Source organism: Lygodium microphyllum, chromosome 30 (genome assembly GCF_053477565.2).
Source record: "Lygodium microphyllum isolate KBCC chromosome 30, Lygodium_microphyllum_v1.1.10, whole genome shotgun sequence".
In the NCBI taxonomy this organism is placed as follows: domain Eukaryota; kingdom Viridiplantae; phylum Streptophyta; class Polypodiopsida; order Schizaeales; family Lygodiaceae; genus Lygodium; species Lygodium microphyllum.
Genome location: NC_141164.1, coordinates 95,048,384 through 95,065,739, shown reverse-complemented (window position 1 = coordinate 95,065,739; position 17,356 = coordinate 95,048,384). Strand labels below are relative to the sequence as shown.

The 17,356-nt window shown below is 40.7% G+C and overlaps 1 protein-coding gene across 1 annotated transcript; it reads right to left on the bottom strand.

Moving 5' to 3' along the window:
• Nucleotides 1–8,233: 8,233 nt before the first annotated feature.
• On the bottom strand, nt 8,234–12,417 carry LOC148010141 (uncharacterized). Its single transcript, XM_087672431.1, has 2 exons — nt 9,544–12,417; nt 8,234–9,142 (listed from the first exon to the last, which is right to left on the bottom strand). The coding sequence occupies exons 1-2, from the start codon at nt 12,359–12,361 to the stop codon at nt 8,691–8,693; spliced, it is 3,270 nt and encodes a 1,089-aa protein (XP_087528557.1). The 5' UTR covers nt 12,362–12,417; the 3' UTR covers nt 8,234–8,690.
• Between the last annotated feature and the right edge of the window lie 4,939 nt (nt 12,418–17,356).

Here is a 17,356-nt window from a genome sequence, read left to right as displayed (position 1 = left end):
ACCACCTGCAAATACCATGCCTAAGTCTCGTAATAATGCACGACATATTTTATGAAAGCTTGGCATGGACTACGACAGCATCCATGCATGTATTAACAATTGCATACTATTTCGAGGAGAATACGAGACTATGGAAACATGTCCAAAGTGTGGTGCTCACAGGTATCCATAGGACTTGCAAGGGCAAACCATCCCTCAAAAAGTTCTTAGACACTTTCCACTTATCCCCCGTATAAATGTTCAATGAATAGACACTTGCCACATTGACTCTACCTTCCCAGGCTTTGCCCGAGAGCCAAGGAGTCTTCGGCTTGGTCTTGCAATGGATGGCGTGAACCCAATCTATCTACGCTCAACTTCTTACAGTGTGTGGCCTATAGTCCTTGCCAACTACAATATCCCTCCATGGTTTTCTATGAAGAAAGGACATCTCATCCTTAGATTACTCGTCCCCGACCACTACAAAGTAAAAAATATGGACGTGTATCTTCGTCCATTAGTCGATGAGCTTAAGTTTTTGTGGAAGAAGGGGGTCACCATGCAAGGATATGAGCAAGCGCGATGGTTGACGGTCTGCCAATATTCGAGCCATTCTCATGTGGACGATGCATGACTTTCTGGGATTCGAAGAGTGCTTAGGTAAATAGGCTTCCGTTCTCGTTGGTAATATCTATCATAGCTCGTTCAAGTTTGTATTCACTGGATAGAGGTGTTGAGCATGTCTAGCTACCTCACGTTATCATGCATGTCCATTGTGCGGGCCACAGTTAGACTCCCGAAGGTCACGAACCATGAAGAACATGGTATATCAAGGACACACCGCTTTCTTGCCAGAGGGTCATGAACTCAGGGAAGGTTTTCTTGGATGACCTCCAATATGTATGAATGCCGCAAGCTGGTACGAGCTGAAATGGTCCACGCGGAGTCACATCCAAATGGAATGAGACAGTTCTCAGTTTTCTACGAGTTGCCATATTGGACCCACTTACAGATCAACCACTTGTTGGATCCCATGCATATTTTCAAGAATGTGGGTAGCTTGCGATGAGACCACATCACAGGAAAGAGAGACACTATAGGGGCACGAATGGATTTGAAGGAGGTAGGAAAGATGGAGGCACTTTAGCCGCAGTCGAGTGGTGATGGTCGCATGCAGCTACCTCGCGCTCCTTGGGTTTTTTCACTAAAGAAGAGCGCATTGTGAAGCAAATAGTCAAGTCTATCCACACTCCGACGGATATGATACGTTCTATCAGGTCTGCATTTTCTAAAGACGACCAATTATCAGGGCTAAAATCCCATGATTGGCATAAGATATGTCAGATTTGTACTACGAATGGATTGTAATTGGCGTGCGCATTTTGCTATTTGGAGTGTAGCCATTGTTCATAATGCTTTCTCATTTGTGGCAGTTTGTACTACGGATCGCGATTGCAGGATGCCTTACTCCAGAAATACATGGGGCCATTTATAGGTTGTCGACTTTAGTGCAATGGATCTCACAGAAGGAGATTAAGACATCCCCTATTGAATCCATGAGGCGGGGAGCAATGGAGATAGTCTGTCTCTTTGAGAAATACATGCCTACCAACATGCTCACGATACAAATCCACCTTCTTGTGCATCTTGTAGATGAAGTGGAGATTGTTGGACCTGTCCATACGCGATGGATGTTCTTCTTGGAGCACTTCATGAAAATCGTGAAAGGCTTTGTGCGACAACAAGCTCGGCCAGAAGATAGCATGGCTGAAGGTTGGTTGGTATCTGAGGCGCTAGTGTATATTTCACAATGGCTACCAACAGTGGATCCAGACAACAAAATGCTATGGTCGCTGAAGGACGATGATAGACTGATCAGAGATGTGGTGGTTGGAAATGGGATAGAAAAAAGAATGGATGCTGTAATGGAGGCAAAGGTGAATTGCTTTTGTATGTTGCACCATGCCTCTATGGAGACGTAGCTCGCCAGGTACCAACAAGCTAGGCAAGATCGATAGGAAGCGCGATCTAAATTTTGACGTAGTATGCACCATCGACCGATTCAATATCCAGAGGGCATGGAGGAGATACCACGGTTCATGTCAATGCGATGGTTGCATGGAGCTTTGACCACAACGTCTCGCGAAGAAGCGGAGGTCTCAATCGAGGAGTGGGAATTCTCGAGGGGATGTAGTCCAAAGGTGATGATTTGTTTAGGATTTGTCGTATCTATATTTTATATGTGATAACTAATTTGAGTGTTTCAATGTACAATACAAAATATATAGTGCAGCTGGTCACGTAGACGACATTTTCGCGTGGAGCGTATTGACAAAATGCGCTCCACAATGGACTGTGGTATCATGGCAAGGTTCGAGCAAGAGAGCCGACGACAAGAAATGGATCCAAACACTGTTATAGATGAGATGGAGTATTTTGGGAACTTGCAAAGTATTGTTACGGTGGATTACCATAGCTTCTCCATGATACTATTCGATGTGCAATGGTTCAAAGTGGTACTTGAAGGAGCTGGAGCAATAGTTCAACGAGGTCCATCTGGATTTCTCGAAATAGATTCCGAAAAAAAATGGACGGATTTGCATGACACCTTTGTATTGTCGGCCCATTGTGAACAGGTGGATGAACTCATTTGTTTGTTAATTGTATTACGACATGGTACATGTCACAATAGTTTAATCTCTCTTATACGTGTTTGTGAACATGTAATCTTCTATCCAAACCCCCAATAACCACTATGGTGGTATGTTATACCTTCAGCTCCCCGAAGTGCGAGAGTATATGATCAAAGCGATGTTCCAAGCATAGATGAGGATAATATGTAAATAGAGGGGTCGATATTGTAAGGGGTGGAGGCCACCGAAAGCTTGGAGCATATAGAGGAGTCAGTATCAGGTAATAATGATGGAAATACAGGAGTCTGAGAACGAGGTGGACTCATCCTTTTGTGGTGACATGTCTATCAACCTTCCAGTGTATGCGGAGTTGTGTCAGGAGATTGACATGGGACCATAGGATACTTCATACTTGGAGTATCCACTTACTCAATTCATTGACTAATCGCTTATAAGGGTACATAAGATATGCATTTTAAGTGAGATCATTTTTTAAGGATTTATATTACCATGCTTTGTATGATTTAAATTGATTATGCTAACATCATTTTTTGTCTGTGCAGGTGACCTTTTTGGATACTTAGATCATCAAGATGAGTCGAGGGATGAGCGATGAGGAGTTGCATGATATCTTCACGCGCATGTCTCCAGATCAGATGGTGAGATTCACAGACATGATGGACCAGGAGCTGTCTCGGACATCATCAAGCTGCTCTATTAGATCTACTTTGGCGCGATCAAATGCTTCAGCTTCGAGCAGAGGAGGTCGACGCTCCAAACTTGGGCCAGAGGGAGGGAGTGCTTCAGGGTCAGGGGGATGTTGTAGAGATACGGAGGCAATAAGCCTGTGGTTGGCACGGGATACAGGTGCTACTCCTCGCTCTCATGGCGGTTCCAGGGAGCATGGCTCGAGATACAGGTGCTACTCCTCGCTCTCGTGGCGGTTCCAGGGAGCATGGCTCAGGTGGTTGCTGTGGAGACACGGACGTGGTGTCTCCATCTCGTCATTCTGCTGGAGTTGTATCACCTCTAGGATTTGTCACACCTATGGGGATGTCTACTCCAGTTATTCCGACTTTTGCTCAGCCGTCTGAAGGTAGGTGGCACCCCTATGGGTACTACACCAATAGATACTACCCCAATCAGTACATTAGATGTACAGGGATCTCTTGGATATGCCCAAGAGCGTGGTCATAGGTGGGAGAGAACCCATCTTCGGCATACCCCAGAGGGATATGCCTATCTTGTCGATGATAAGTCAGGAGCCATCATCAGGAATGATGAGGGGAGGAGGGTGATGGCTTGCATGAGAGAGTTATGCCAACAAGTTTTTCGACACAGTGTCTTAGATAATTGGAAAAACATACCGGAGGGGAGTAAGGACCACATAGTAGCATCCTTGCATGAGGAGTTTCCGGTTTCAACCACAGTAGATAGATTTTCTATGGATTGGATGATGGACTGCATGCGTGCATATATGTCACACAGACGATCGGACACATGCAAGGTACTCAAGAGTGGGGCTGCAAAGTTCGAGTGGCTAGATGTGGACGATTGGGGCCGACTGAGGGAGGAGGCTACAGATTCTCCAAAACGTTGGAGTCAGCAGAGCGAGGAGGCGACGGCACGACTAGAGGTCGGAGTGGTCCATCATCTTGGGAGTGGCGGCCACAGGACATATCTGGAGGACTTTGTAAGTTTTTCCTTTGTTTTGCTTGCTTATTTTTTTGCAATATCCTTTGTACTGACAATCATGTTTCTAACAGTTATATTTTGTTTTCTTTGCAGCACTCCATTACAAATCGCGATCGGACCAGCATTGAGACTCGATATGCAGAGAGGCACGGTCTCACTGCATTGATCAACCGATCGTATAGACGCGGTGGCCTTGTAAGTCACTCATCTTTCTTGTCTGTAGTTACCATGTTTAATTAGAATGCATTATTGTATGGTGGACTAATGTGTAGTTGTTTCTTTTTTTACAGAGTCCGTTAGATGCTCCTTTGCGGCGGGGCGAGCTTTTGGATATGGTGAGGATATATAGCTCGCCCTTGGATCCCTGGAGCTCACACACCCTTCTTTTTTGGCCGCCTGATCTGCGTAAACATTTTCTATATAGTAGTGATATCTTGCCATGATTATACTAGTCACTTTCATTATGCGATCATGTATTTATTTCATGTATCAGTGTTATGACTTAAGTACACTTTTTTGTTGTTTACACGAGCATTGTACACAGTGCAGAAACTATTTTGTATGGCCCAAATAAAGCACACAGTGCTATATGTGGCAGGGCAGCTTGCTGCCCAAGCTGCCCTGCCACAAATTTTTTTTCCCTGTTACCATCGCTATTAGCGTCACAAAATTACCTGCACGCATCGTTATTAGCGTCACAAAATTACCTGCACGCATCGTTATTAGCGTCGCAAAGTGTCGTTATCATGCGACACTGATACCGACACAAATAACGACGCTGATAATGACGATAATACCGACAGTTCTATGGCGTCGCCAATAATGATGTTTTTTGCGACGACGGGGGAAATTTTCTTTATTTACATTTTCGTCGCTTTTAACGTTGGTATAAGGCCTATATCTTGTAGTGATAAAGGAAAGTGGCCTATAAAGTAAATCAATGTATAGCCAACTATACTAATAGATTGCCAATATAACTATGTCAATTGTAGGTAGATGTAACTAACTAAATACAATATAATTGATGAATTAGAGGCTGAGGATCATAATTACCAACATCATACTAAGTATAGACATATGGACCCATCTAGCTAGATTGTCCATCATTAATGTCCACACATGTTGATCTTGCCATCTTAACAAAATGGATGCTAAACAAGAGAAGGTCAAAGATTTTAGTGATAAAAAGTTTGAAGATATATGTGTTAAAGAGCATATACTACTTGATCTAGAAGTTTGAGGCTTTGGAAAGAAGAAGGTGACTAGACATACTAATGCAAGGCCAAAAGATCTAGATATTAGAGATGAAATTTGTGTTGAAGAAAAAGTGAGTGCAACAGATGAGTTCCTAGCACCGAAGTTGTTATCCTTCCTTACAAAGTTGGGCATAGTGTATACTTTAAGAATGCTACAAAAATATGCAATGCTCCATTCAATACAAAGGATGTCAATATTGTCCAAGATCTTATTTCTACAAGATGAGTTCAAGAACTTCTAGGATTTCATGGAATTAGAAAAAGTTATTGAAGATTCCAAACCTATATATACTATTCATTTCACAGAAATATAACCAAAAAATAATTGTAAAAAAAAGGCTTCAACAACTTCTTGACAATTGTAGTGTCCATTCGATAAAAAGCACTACGAGCTCATTGAATTTTATCCTAGGTTTATGAGCTTTTGGGCCTATCAAGAGGAGTTTGTAGACCCAACAAGATTTCACCACTTGCATGCAAATCATAGATGTTGAGGATGTAAATATGGATATGAAGTAGGTGTTGCCCATTGAGATGGAGAAGGCTATGTTCAAGGAGCTTGACATAGTAAACTTGAAAGTGGGTCATCTACTGGAAGAGGAGCAGAAAGACATCCCAATTGCTATTGAGTCACTCACTTTGGAAAATCTTCCCTCCTTTTCCAAACAAGGGAAGAAGTTTCTATTGCTTAATTATATCTATAAATTCCTAGCAAGAGCAAGAGCAAGATGTTGTTATCCTTCCTAGCAAGAGCAAGAAGAGAGAGAGACACAAATGGGAACTCCAAAAACCACAATGTGTGGCCGAGCCTTCCTTTTATTCAAATTATCACTAAAAGAATAAAGAATAAGTGACTATGATGGGCGCCTGCCACTTGCAGTGTGCAGTGGCGGGTACTGTCAGTGTAGTAATACACGGGCGGCTAGGCGGAGGCGCCTTTACCCCCAACAATTTCTACATTGGAGTCATTGTAGAGTGTTGTAAGATGAGAAGAACACAATGGATATTACTAATGAGGAATCCTCCATCCTAGACACCAACACCACAAATTATGTGGATGCCAACTCTTGTGATTTTCATATTGAGAGCTCTAGAGCACTTAGAGAAACCCCTCATTGAAGAGGAGTTTCTGGAGACACAAAGAAGAATTGCTATTGAGCATATGGGAAAGAAGATGGAGAAAAATGTCACTATGGAGGAACCTCAACTTCATTTTATCAATCTATGAGGAAAAGAAAGGTACAAAAGCAAAGAATCTTGAAAGTGTGATTTTAAATTAATCCCTTGGTTTGTATGTATTACTTTATGATGATGGTGGTTGAAGTGGATTCTTCTTGAGTTGTAGTACTTCAACCTTGGTAGCTAATCCTAAGAAGAACCCCTCAGTATAAGGCTACAAAGGAAAATATACCTTTTGTACAACAGCAATAGCACATTCTTATTTGAAGACAAAGAGAAATGTTGGAAAGCAGGAAGCAACAAAAGAAGAATGTTTTTTTAATGGCCTTTGAGCAATGTAATAAAACTAAAATCACGGATATTATAAAACCTTAATTCTGAATAGAAAAGGTTACTTAAGTGACTTTGTCTCAAGAGTTGTATAAAGTCATTGAGTTCTATGCAAACCACTAGAAAACCTCAACTATCCTTAAAGGCTTCTTGGAAACTAGCAACATCAACTTGGCTCTAATTTCTTCATGCAAGTTGTACCTTGACTTCTATCTTGAACCTCTTTACTCTCTTCCAAGGATGTGCAAGTAGCTCCTCTAAAGATCCAATCCTCATCAATAATTTTGGTTCTTCATCTGTAGCATTTTCTCTAGTATCCAAGCTTGCACTTCAACTATTCTAGCTTGATGTGTTGAATTCAATACACAAATAACACAAAGAATTGGAATCACTACAATGATTAGCTATCTAAATTCTAATGTGTCCCATTTAGCCCTATAAGGCTAAGAGCCTCATTGTATGGCATGAATATATTTACCCAAAAAATAAAGAGAAAAATAGTTAGATATATACCCATGGGCACCATACTACACCTAAGGATCTTCACGCTAGGTATGCTCAATGGCTTCTGTGAACTGGCTTTGTCTCTAATCCCCTAGCCTATGTTCCGATTCCCCCACACCAAAGTTGCATAGGAAATGGATCTTCATACTAAGTGATGATCCATCTCACCTTAGTTGCATAAGAAATGGATCTTCAAGTGATGTCTGGGAGATCCATATCACCTTAGCTTGTTATACATTAACATATTGCATGGAAGTTTTGGTTCAATAGGGAAGAGGTGGATTGCCTTTTTGAGATGTCTCCAATAGCAAAAAAAGAATACTAGCTAGCTACTTTCATTATTCTTTTCATGAACAACTTTGTTCCGCTAGTTATAGGGGAGTTCCAACTTCTTATTAATAAGTTGAAGAAGAGGGAGAATTTCAACAACCCTAATATGAAGTAGATTCGTAAAACTTGGGATGCTCAAGGGAAAGTGGATGCTAAAGCTTTGTGCAACACTTGGAAAAGAAGATTGAAGAATTGGTGGAGGGCCACCTTGTTGTTTAAGTTGAATTTAGTGGAGTGGAGAGTTCTGCTAAGAAGCTTCTAAGAAATGTTATTTGATTGGGTTTATGTAGGTGTTTTTTTTTTTTTTTTTTGTAATCAATGCCTTATCGGCTACTCTGAATGCTATTGGGTGGGGGTTGTGCAATCAATCGATCATTTCAATTAGCAAAGAACTCTTGTTCTAAGAGCCAAGCTACATCTAAGTAAATTTCACATGTACAACTTTACATAGTCAAGTTTAATAGTATGTGGCTAGTTTACTTGACTACTCTTAACTTAGTCTTAGAACTTTAAGGAGTTTATGGAGTACCTCTAAAAATGGTGGTACTCCATGAGCTTGGAGAAGTCCAAAGACTTGGCAGTCCATTGATTGGTGGAAATCATATTCTCTCTCTTGAATACCTTTTTTTCTTTCTCCTCTAAATGACTCAATCTCACCTCAAACACCCTCTCTCTCTTTGTTGGCACAAGGGGGGTCATTAATTAGTCAATGTGTGGGTGGCCTTGTTGCTTTCACTCTCTCATTTACTTGTTGTAAGTTTGTCAACCCAGATGTGGCATGGCCTTAAGGGTACTCCTCATTTTCCTTCGCCACAAGAAGGAGATCTTCTTCTTTCCATTCTAGCTTTTGGAGATGAGCAAGGGAGGTGGTGGTATGCTCAATTCTGAGCCTCACAAGCATGCTCACAACCTCTCTCATGTTGGGCCTGCGATGGGGAGAAGCACTGGTGCACATCAACCCCACCTTGAGGACCCGAAGGGCCTCCTCCTTCACATAACTGGGAAGATGCCCAAGGCTTGCATCCACCAAATCAAGTATATCGCCTTCTTTGGAGCCATCCTCAGCCATTTTCTTACTTATCCACTTAGCTAGAGTCTCTGTGCCTTGCCCACCACCACCACCATCATTATTGAAGGCCATGTCCACTGGCCTTCTTCCTGTCACAAGCTCCATCAAAACCACACCGAAGCTGTACACGTCACACTTGCTGCTGGCCTTTAAGGTGAAAGCATACTCTGCAAAACGTTCCATAAAGCACACTTTCAGGAGTCATGTAACCTTTAGCTATTGCTCAAGCAAAGTCTAGCTTATTCAGTGTATAGTAGCTCATTACATTGCCTGCCAATTGAGGTCATAATACTGGTTAAGTTTGGATACAAGCAGCCTAAATGTTTGGAACACTAAAAGGCCACCTTACTGGCATTGTTGAAACACCTCAGTTTCCTTTTGGAATGCATATCACAATCAACCCAAGCCATTCCAGTTTAATGTTAAGTAAATCTTGCTACTTGTTAGAAGGTATTACAGAACTTTTTAACTGGACTAAATCTTGCTATCTGTTCTACTGTCAATACTTGATGCATGAGCAAGGGAAATGAAGACTTCAGTTAACTGTAAGCAGTGAAGTGTTTATTACCTGGGGCAATGTAGCCATATGAGCCTGCTAAAATAGACATTGTCTCTGCCTGCTTTGTTCCATTGAGCAAATGCCTGGCCAGCCCAAAATCACCTAGATGGGCTACAAAGTTGCTATCAAGCAGGATGTTACTTGACTTAATATCGCGGTGCAATATCTGAGGTATGCAATCATGGTGAAGATAGGCCAAACTTTGTGCTATATCCACTGCAATTTTATACCTAAGATCCCAATGGAGAGCCCCTGCTTTTGCCTTATCTTCAAGCATATCTGCCAAACTACCATTATGCATGTGCTCATAAACGAGCAGATCACAATCCCTTGTCACACAGCAGCAGAGAAGTCTGACAATGTTTATATGCCTGATCCTTCCAAGAATCTCTACTTCAGCCATGAATCCATGGTCGTACAACAAAGACTGACCTAAAAGTAACTGATCCTCTGATCCCCCTCTTGCCCATAACTTTTTAACCACAAAAGGTTTTCCTGTTCCTGTCTTGCCCTTGTATACAGACCCCGAAGCGCCCTGACCGATCAGATTATCTTCCTTGATAGCAGTCTCCAGATCCTCAACTGTTATGATGGGGGAAGTCTGGAACATGGTGATGCTCCAGAAGCTGCTTTTGTCACAGCTCCTTTGCTGTTCCAGTATATGTAAGACCTTACTGCACTTCATATAGAGCAAGCATACACATGCAAGAGAGACAAGGAGGGCCACTAAGCACAGACCTAGGATCAACCATGGGGAGACTTGTGCCTTGCTGTTGTGCTCTGTTGCATCATAGAGAGAGTCAGAACAGGGTTGCAAACCTGTAAGAGTCTCTCCACAAAGGCCTGGATTGCCTTGATAATTGCTTTCGGAAAGGTTCAAGAAGGCACCGGCCTCTGGAACAGGACCTGAGAGCTGATTATACGAGAAATTCAAGCCAATCAGAGAGCGTGATGTGGACAATGTGGCTGGGATGAGCCCGTTGAACTCGTTGACAGAGAGATCTATGTATCCCAAGTTTGGTAACTCACCTAACTCTTTTGGTATGGAGCCATTGAAATGATTGTGATCCAGATATAAAGTCTGCAAGCCTGTGCATTTTGAGATCTCTGCTGGGAGTGGGCCTGAAAATGCATTGCCTCCAAGGTTCAAGTCATAAAGATTATGGTTGTTGGCACATAATTGAAAAGGGAAAGAACCACTGAATTGATTGTCATTGAGATACAATTCCTGTAAACCCGTGCATCCTGACACATCTGATGGGATTGGACCTTCAAATGCATTGCCCGTGAGGTCTAAGCTGAACAAACTTGGCTTGTTGGCACATAATTGCAGAGGGAAGGAGCCCCCAAACTGATTCTCAGAGGCATGGAACTTCCCCAATCGAGACAAATTGGCTAGCTCCAGAGGCAGTTCCCCTTCAAATTGATTCTCCTCTATCAAAATGGTTTGCAGAGAGGAGGCATTCCCAAGCCCTGCAGGGATGCGTCCCGTCAGGCGGTTGTTGGAAATCTCGAAGTATTGCAGTGACAGCGGGAATGTGATCATGTCTGGGAGAGACCCATTGAGTATATTGTTGTGTAGACGCAATCGGATTAAGCTTGGGCAATTCAGTACCCCCTTAGGTACAGGACCAGAGAGATGATTAGAGGATAGAAGCAATTTAATCAGAGATTTTCCAGAACATAAATCCGGAGGGATTGAGCCAACCAGCTCATTCGAGGACACATCCAGATACTGCAGCTGTGTGCCTTTGCCTAAGTGCTGTGGCATTTGGCCTGTAAGAGAGTTGTTGTAAAGGTAGACATTACTCAGAGAGGGCAAGTCTGCAATCCATGCAGGGAATGGGCCAGATAGATTATTGAAATTGAGATGGATGAGCCCTAAATTAGTCAATCCTGCTAACTCTTGAGGTATGTTCCCTGTCAGATTATTGAAGGCAAGATCTAACTCTTGCAGGCTCTTCAAATTACCCAGCTCAGGAGGAATAATTCCCGTCAGTGTATTGTTATACAAGCGTAGAATCATCAAACTCTTCATTTGTCCCAATTGTGAAGGAATCTTTCCTGTAATATGCAAGTTGTTTGATACATCCAGGAGTTGCAAATCCTCCAAATTCCCCAAAGAGGCAGGAATTTCCCCATCTAGTGAGTTATACCCCACATACAACGACTGAAGCTTCCTTAGATTTCCCAGTGAGGCAGGGAGAGTTCCTATCAGGCCATTGGAGAAGGCAGAGAAATTGAGCAAGTTGGGGAGGGAGCCCAGCTGGGGAGGGATGGGACCCCCAAAGGAGTTGCCACCCAGGTCAAGCCTCAGAAGGGCAGAGCTGTTGGCAATGTCCTCAGGAATGCCACCAGTGAGGCAGTTGGTGTTGAGGTCCAGCACCTGGAGGAGCGGCATGGCAGCGAAGCGCCGGGGCACCGCGCCCCCAAACCAGTTGAAGCTGAGGTCGAGAGAGATGAGGGAAGGGAGGCCATAGACTTGAGGGGGGATGGGGCCTGAGAGGTTGTTGTCTGAGAGCTGGAGATGCTGCAGGGAGGAGAGGTTGCCCAGGACAGGGGAGAGGGGGCCAGTGAGGTTGCAGGAAGGGAGGGATATGGAGACCACAGATTGAGAAGGAGTGGCTATGACACCGTGCCAGGAGGAGAGGTTGTGTCCCGAGAGAGGAGACCAGGAGGCGAGGTAATTGAGGGGGTCTGAGAGGGAGTCTTTGAAAGCCAAGAGGGTGAGGGCATCTGCAGGGGGGTCCATCTCTGCACCACGTGCTGGAAGTAAACAGGAGCTGCTCTGCATGAGCAGAATGATGAGAAGCAGGAGAAGATCCATGGCTACCTTGGATCAATGGATGGCTACCTTGAGCCTTCCATTCTGACCAGCGAGGGTGGCTGTATCAGCTGTGTTTATCCCATATAAAATGAAATCAAGAAGGAAAAGTCTGTAGTGTTCTAAACCCACGTGTCGGTTTGAATGTTTGGCTAGAGTCATTAGTCAATGGTCATCCAATGCTTGTCCTCAGAGTACCGAGCCGCGAGTACACTTTCTAGACCTGTCGCAAGTCACCATATCAATGAAGAAAATAGACAAACCAATCTATACTATTAGTTAAGGAAAGGTGGGAGGCGGGTGCCACGTGGCAGCCCCCACCTCCCCCCCCAAAATCGCGCCTGCGAGCTTGGGCGCGGAGCGCCTAGTAAATTACTAAGGAGAAGAGTTGAGAGACATTTAGTGCATTAGACACAAATTGGGTACAATCATCCTTCCCATGCACTTATTTGTAATTTTAGATTACCTTCTTTCCCACTATACATGCTAAGCCTCACTCCTAGGCTCTTGCTATGCACAAATGTTGTTTTCCCAAAATTATGGTCCTAAAAGAATCAATCTCTATCCTATTCTCATAAATTTTCAACCAAATCATATTGCAACCTTTTTTAGGCTTTTTACAAAACAATATTCTAATAAATCCTTTGCGTATATATACATCACATTAATTTATTTTATGTGCACCTTGTACAATACATCCAGTGCCACACATTCACACATGCAATAAGTCACAATTATACAATGAATTATCAATTTAAAAATCACATAAAATAAATCATCAAGTCTAGTTTTCGTAACATACTCCCAAGTTACAGAGCAACTGTCCTTAGTTGCTTAGGTTCATGAAATAATGTACTTAGAGAAAAAGAATTAGTATTGAGTCTCAAACAATGAGTGCAACAAATTGAAAAGACTCAAGTCAAGAATACAAACAACTCAAGTATTTTATCACCCACATATCACACATTCTAATGTCTTGTACCACTAGAATATGGAATATGCATTATATTCAGATAACTCGGAATATCATTAGTAACCCAGCTCGATAAAAATGAGCTTCTAAAAATTTTTAATTCCATAATAGATGTGGGTAATTAGCCACACATCAATGTCGCCTCAATGTGGCAAACTTGCACCACAAATAATCAAACGTGTTGCCCCATGTTGCGAATCTACAGAGAGGTTATAAATGGACATGGGAAATACTTGATGATAGCACAACCACTTTTTAAAAGAGAGAGAGAGAGTTACCCAAGGTAAATAGTGATGATAACACCATCTAGTTGTAATTCAAGGAAGATAAATGGTTGAACTAGAGAATGCATTATCAATGTAACTCGGGATTATGAAAGACACCAGATTAATAGAGATACCATAGGTATAACAATGTGAATTTGTAGTTAAATATAGTCAATAAGATCTTCTTTAGCCCATAGAAAGTAGTCACAACAACACTAAATTTTGGAAACTTCTAGTACGAATGAATCCCTTGCTGAAATAGATATAAAAGTATGCGCTAATCGAGCCAAGAGAAACTTTGTCTAAAAGTTTTAGCTAGGAGCCGTTTCTGTTGCATAATAGAGAATGCCAATAATATAAAAAATAGAAACTAAAAAAACCTCCCTTCGTGTGTCCTACAAGAACAAACGAAATATGTAAGGGTAGTATTATTAATATTTTTGTGTTAGGAAATAACCAAAAAGAAAATAGCTCCCCCTTTTTGTTTATAAAGTGTGTTGTCACGAATTTGCCTTGGTTGAAGAGATCCATGGCTTGTGAGCAAAACTCCTTTGTAGTAGCTTTATTGTTGTGTGAGTTAGTTGTCCATATTATTTGGATTCTTTATGTAAACTCTTTTGTATGAATAGGCTAATTGTTGCAATATATCCTCCATAGTATGCAAAAACAGCCCTTTAATAAATCTCGTAGCGTAGGAACAACCTTTAAGAAAGCCTGCATGAATAGAATACGTACGTGTGAACATGGTCGTGGTTACTGACTAATGCACGTACCTCACTGTGCAGAAATAAGAGCTTTGGAAGATCCTCCTATATATGTGTTGAAGAATGAATGTCATCGAAGTTCTGTGTAGCAATGCTTTTGAGGAAATCAAATAGTAATGTAAAGAGGCTTAAATAGAAAAGTAGTTTAAATGATAACCCCCCCCCCTCCCCCCTTTTAAAGTAATTGGACACTACCCCTTGAAACTTTAATTAAGCTTAAGCTCGTTAAGATTTAGCTTGGAAAGCTTAAAAGCTTTTGGAAGCTTTTGAAATGACACCTCGGCCCCAAAAAGAAATATTTAATCAAAAATAGCAATAGGCAAGATCAACAGCCAGTCTGGTGATGATGCCTCAAATTCAGCGCGACAACAGCAATGGCTAGGGGTTTTGTTGTCATATTGTGGGTGGAGGATAAGCTATCAAGCTAGAGAGAAGTAATGATGGTTTTAAATCCTGCTGGCTACATGAATAAATTCCTAGGCCCTAATTTGATTCTTCTTCTTGATGAAGGAAAACCATTGGCCCATTAAAATATTACTAGCTTGGTGGTTTTACTAATGTCTGTCATGTATATAGAGAGAGATAATAGCCTTTGAAGAGTATTTCTCAATCAAAGGTTTAAAGATTATTCCTTTATTAACTATAAGCCTTGAAAACAACTATGCAAAGCCTTTATGCAAGGGATAATAGATCGCAACTTAGTGATGAAGATGATGGTATCATCCAAGATGGATGGATGTATCCATTGTGATGTTAACAAACTGACCAATCATCGCACTCTAATTCTATCTCTAATTCCATTGTTGCAATAATTCACCATAGCTTAGATAATTATTGAATTTTTTTATAAAATCAACAAATTACAAAGGAGAAGTATTGAGAGACAATCCGTGCAGGAGACACCAATTGGGTACAATCATCCCCTATGCATTGGGAGGGTACTTTCCATTACATGTACTAATTTTTTATTATCTTCATGCCCAAGATACATGCTAAGCCTCACTTTTAGGCTCTTGCTTTACATTAATGCTTTTCCCAAAAGTATGGTCCTAAAAATATCAATCTCTATCCTATTCTCATAAATTTTCAACAAAATAATGTTGTAACTTTTTGCAAGATTTTAAAAAAATAATATTCCAATAAATCCTTTGTGCATGTGTGCATACAATAATTTTGTGTTATGGAGCACTTACAAGAAATATAATAAATCCTCACTAACTAGAGTGCTTAATAATAAAAAATTTGCTAATCTCTTCTATAAATCACATTAATGTATTTGACCTCCACCTTATGCAATGCATCTAATGCCACACATTCACACATGTGACAAGTTGCAATTATGTGATGAATCAACATATAAAAAATCACATAAAATAAATCATCAAGTCTAATTTTTATAACAAGACATTTTAGATGTCAAAATCAAGTTTGTATGGTGCGACATGCCTCTTTCCTTCTTGCTTACTAAACATAAAGTCACCTTTACTTTGAAATGCAAGTGGAGACTATATGTGTGGCGGCACGCTAATTGACTATCCTGGCTCTTGTATGCGCTAATAGGTGTGTTTTCAATGGGATGGATCCATTGTTTACAAAAAGATAAGGTTAAAGTAAAATGAATTACGATTTTAAAAAATTTTAAAGTCTATAGTAAAAGGTTTAAAACCTTGAACATTACTAAATAATGGTAAATATATTTTATTCACTTCAAAAATCCCTCAAAAATTTAGAGTTAAGGGTTTTTATACAGCTATCAAAACCTTTTCATGAACACTAGTTTCCATGAGCTACAAATTTTCAATGGGTTGTGAGGCACATGCTTGACTATCTAACCCTTTTAAAAGTTGAAAAATGGATTATGTTTGGCATACTACTTGCTACACTTTTTGGATGTATAGCAAGTACAATGACTTGTATGTGACACCTTGTTTAAGCCACATACTTACTATAAAAGGGGCTAACTCTACTTATTAGTCATTGAAAAAGTCTAGTGTTAGCTTGTATGTATCATGACTCTAAGCCTCATACTAATAGAAACATCATGCTTGTCCCCCTCACACTTTTTTACCTTTACCTCCTAGTGTGTCTAGAAGTCCAATCATGAGAGCATGTGGCATGACCCTTAGTCCATGGAAAATAGTTTAGTTTCAATAAAAAACTATGCACTTAACGTATAAATGTAATGTCCTCATTACTCACGATACTTCAATAAACAAATGTGCATACACAATTCACTTCAATAAAACAATGTGTGTTTTAGAAATGAGTTATAATTAATGTGCAAGAACTATTGGATAAGTGATTTCATTTATAAAATCCAAATACTTGCCACATTTGCACTTTTGCATATTGTTCAATCTAGGCATACTTAGTAGAAATTAATTGTAACATCAAAAGACAAAAAACTACACATTTAAAATCGGGACATTTAACATTGAAGAATATAATCTAAAAGGGAATGAAGTCCAACTAAATCTAATGAGAACTAACTATTAGGGACATAATCTCTACAAAACAATTAATCCAAGACTTCAACCTAATAGAGATTTATTAGGATGATGAAAAGACTCTACTCCCACTCTCTAATCTTTAAAAAAAAAAATAAGTTGCCATTAAGTTAAATCAAACATAGGGTCTAAACTAGAATGCTCCTCAATGATTTTGCAAGTTCCAAATGATTTGGGGCTCAAGTATTTATTTGTTATGGCTCATTCTTCTTAAAGTAGTATGGAGAGCTAGAGGACTGGGAATACGATGCGCAACACTGAAGAGGAGACAATTCCCCACCTATTTTGAACAACAAAGTGAACATTATGTGCTGAATTTTTTGCAAGTATTGATTCTATCGATTCATCCAACTACCTTATATTGGAAAGAATTGCTAATTAGAGAGATTTATAATCCCCCCATTCATTTAGAGCTAGCTCAAAAGCTTGTACCTCTTGCATGTTTAGACATGCATGAATAAAATAATATTTGAACAAGTAAATATGGA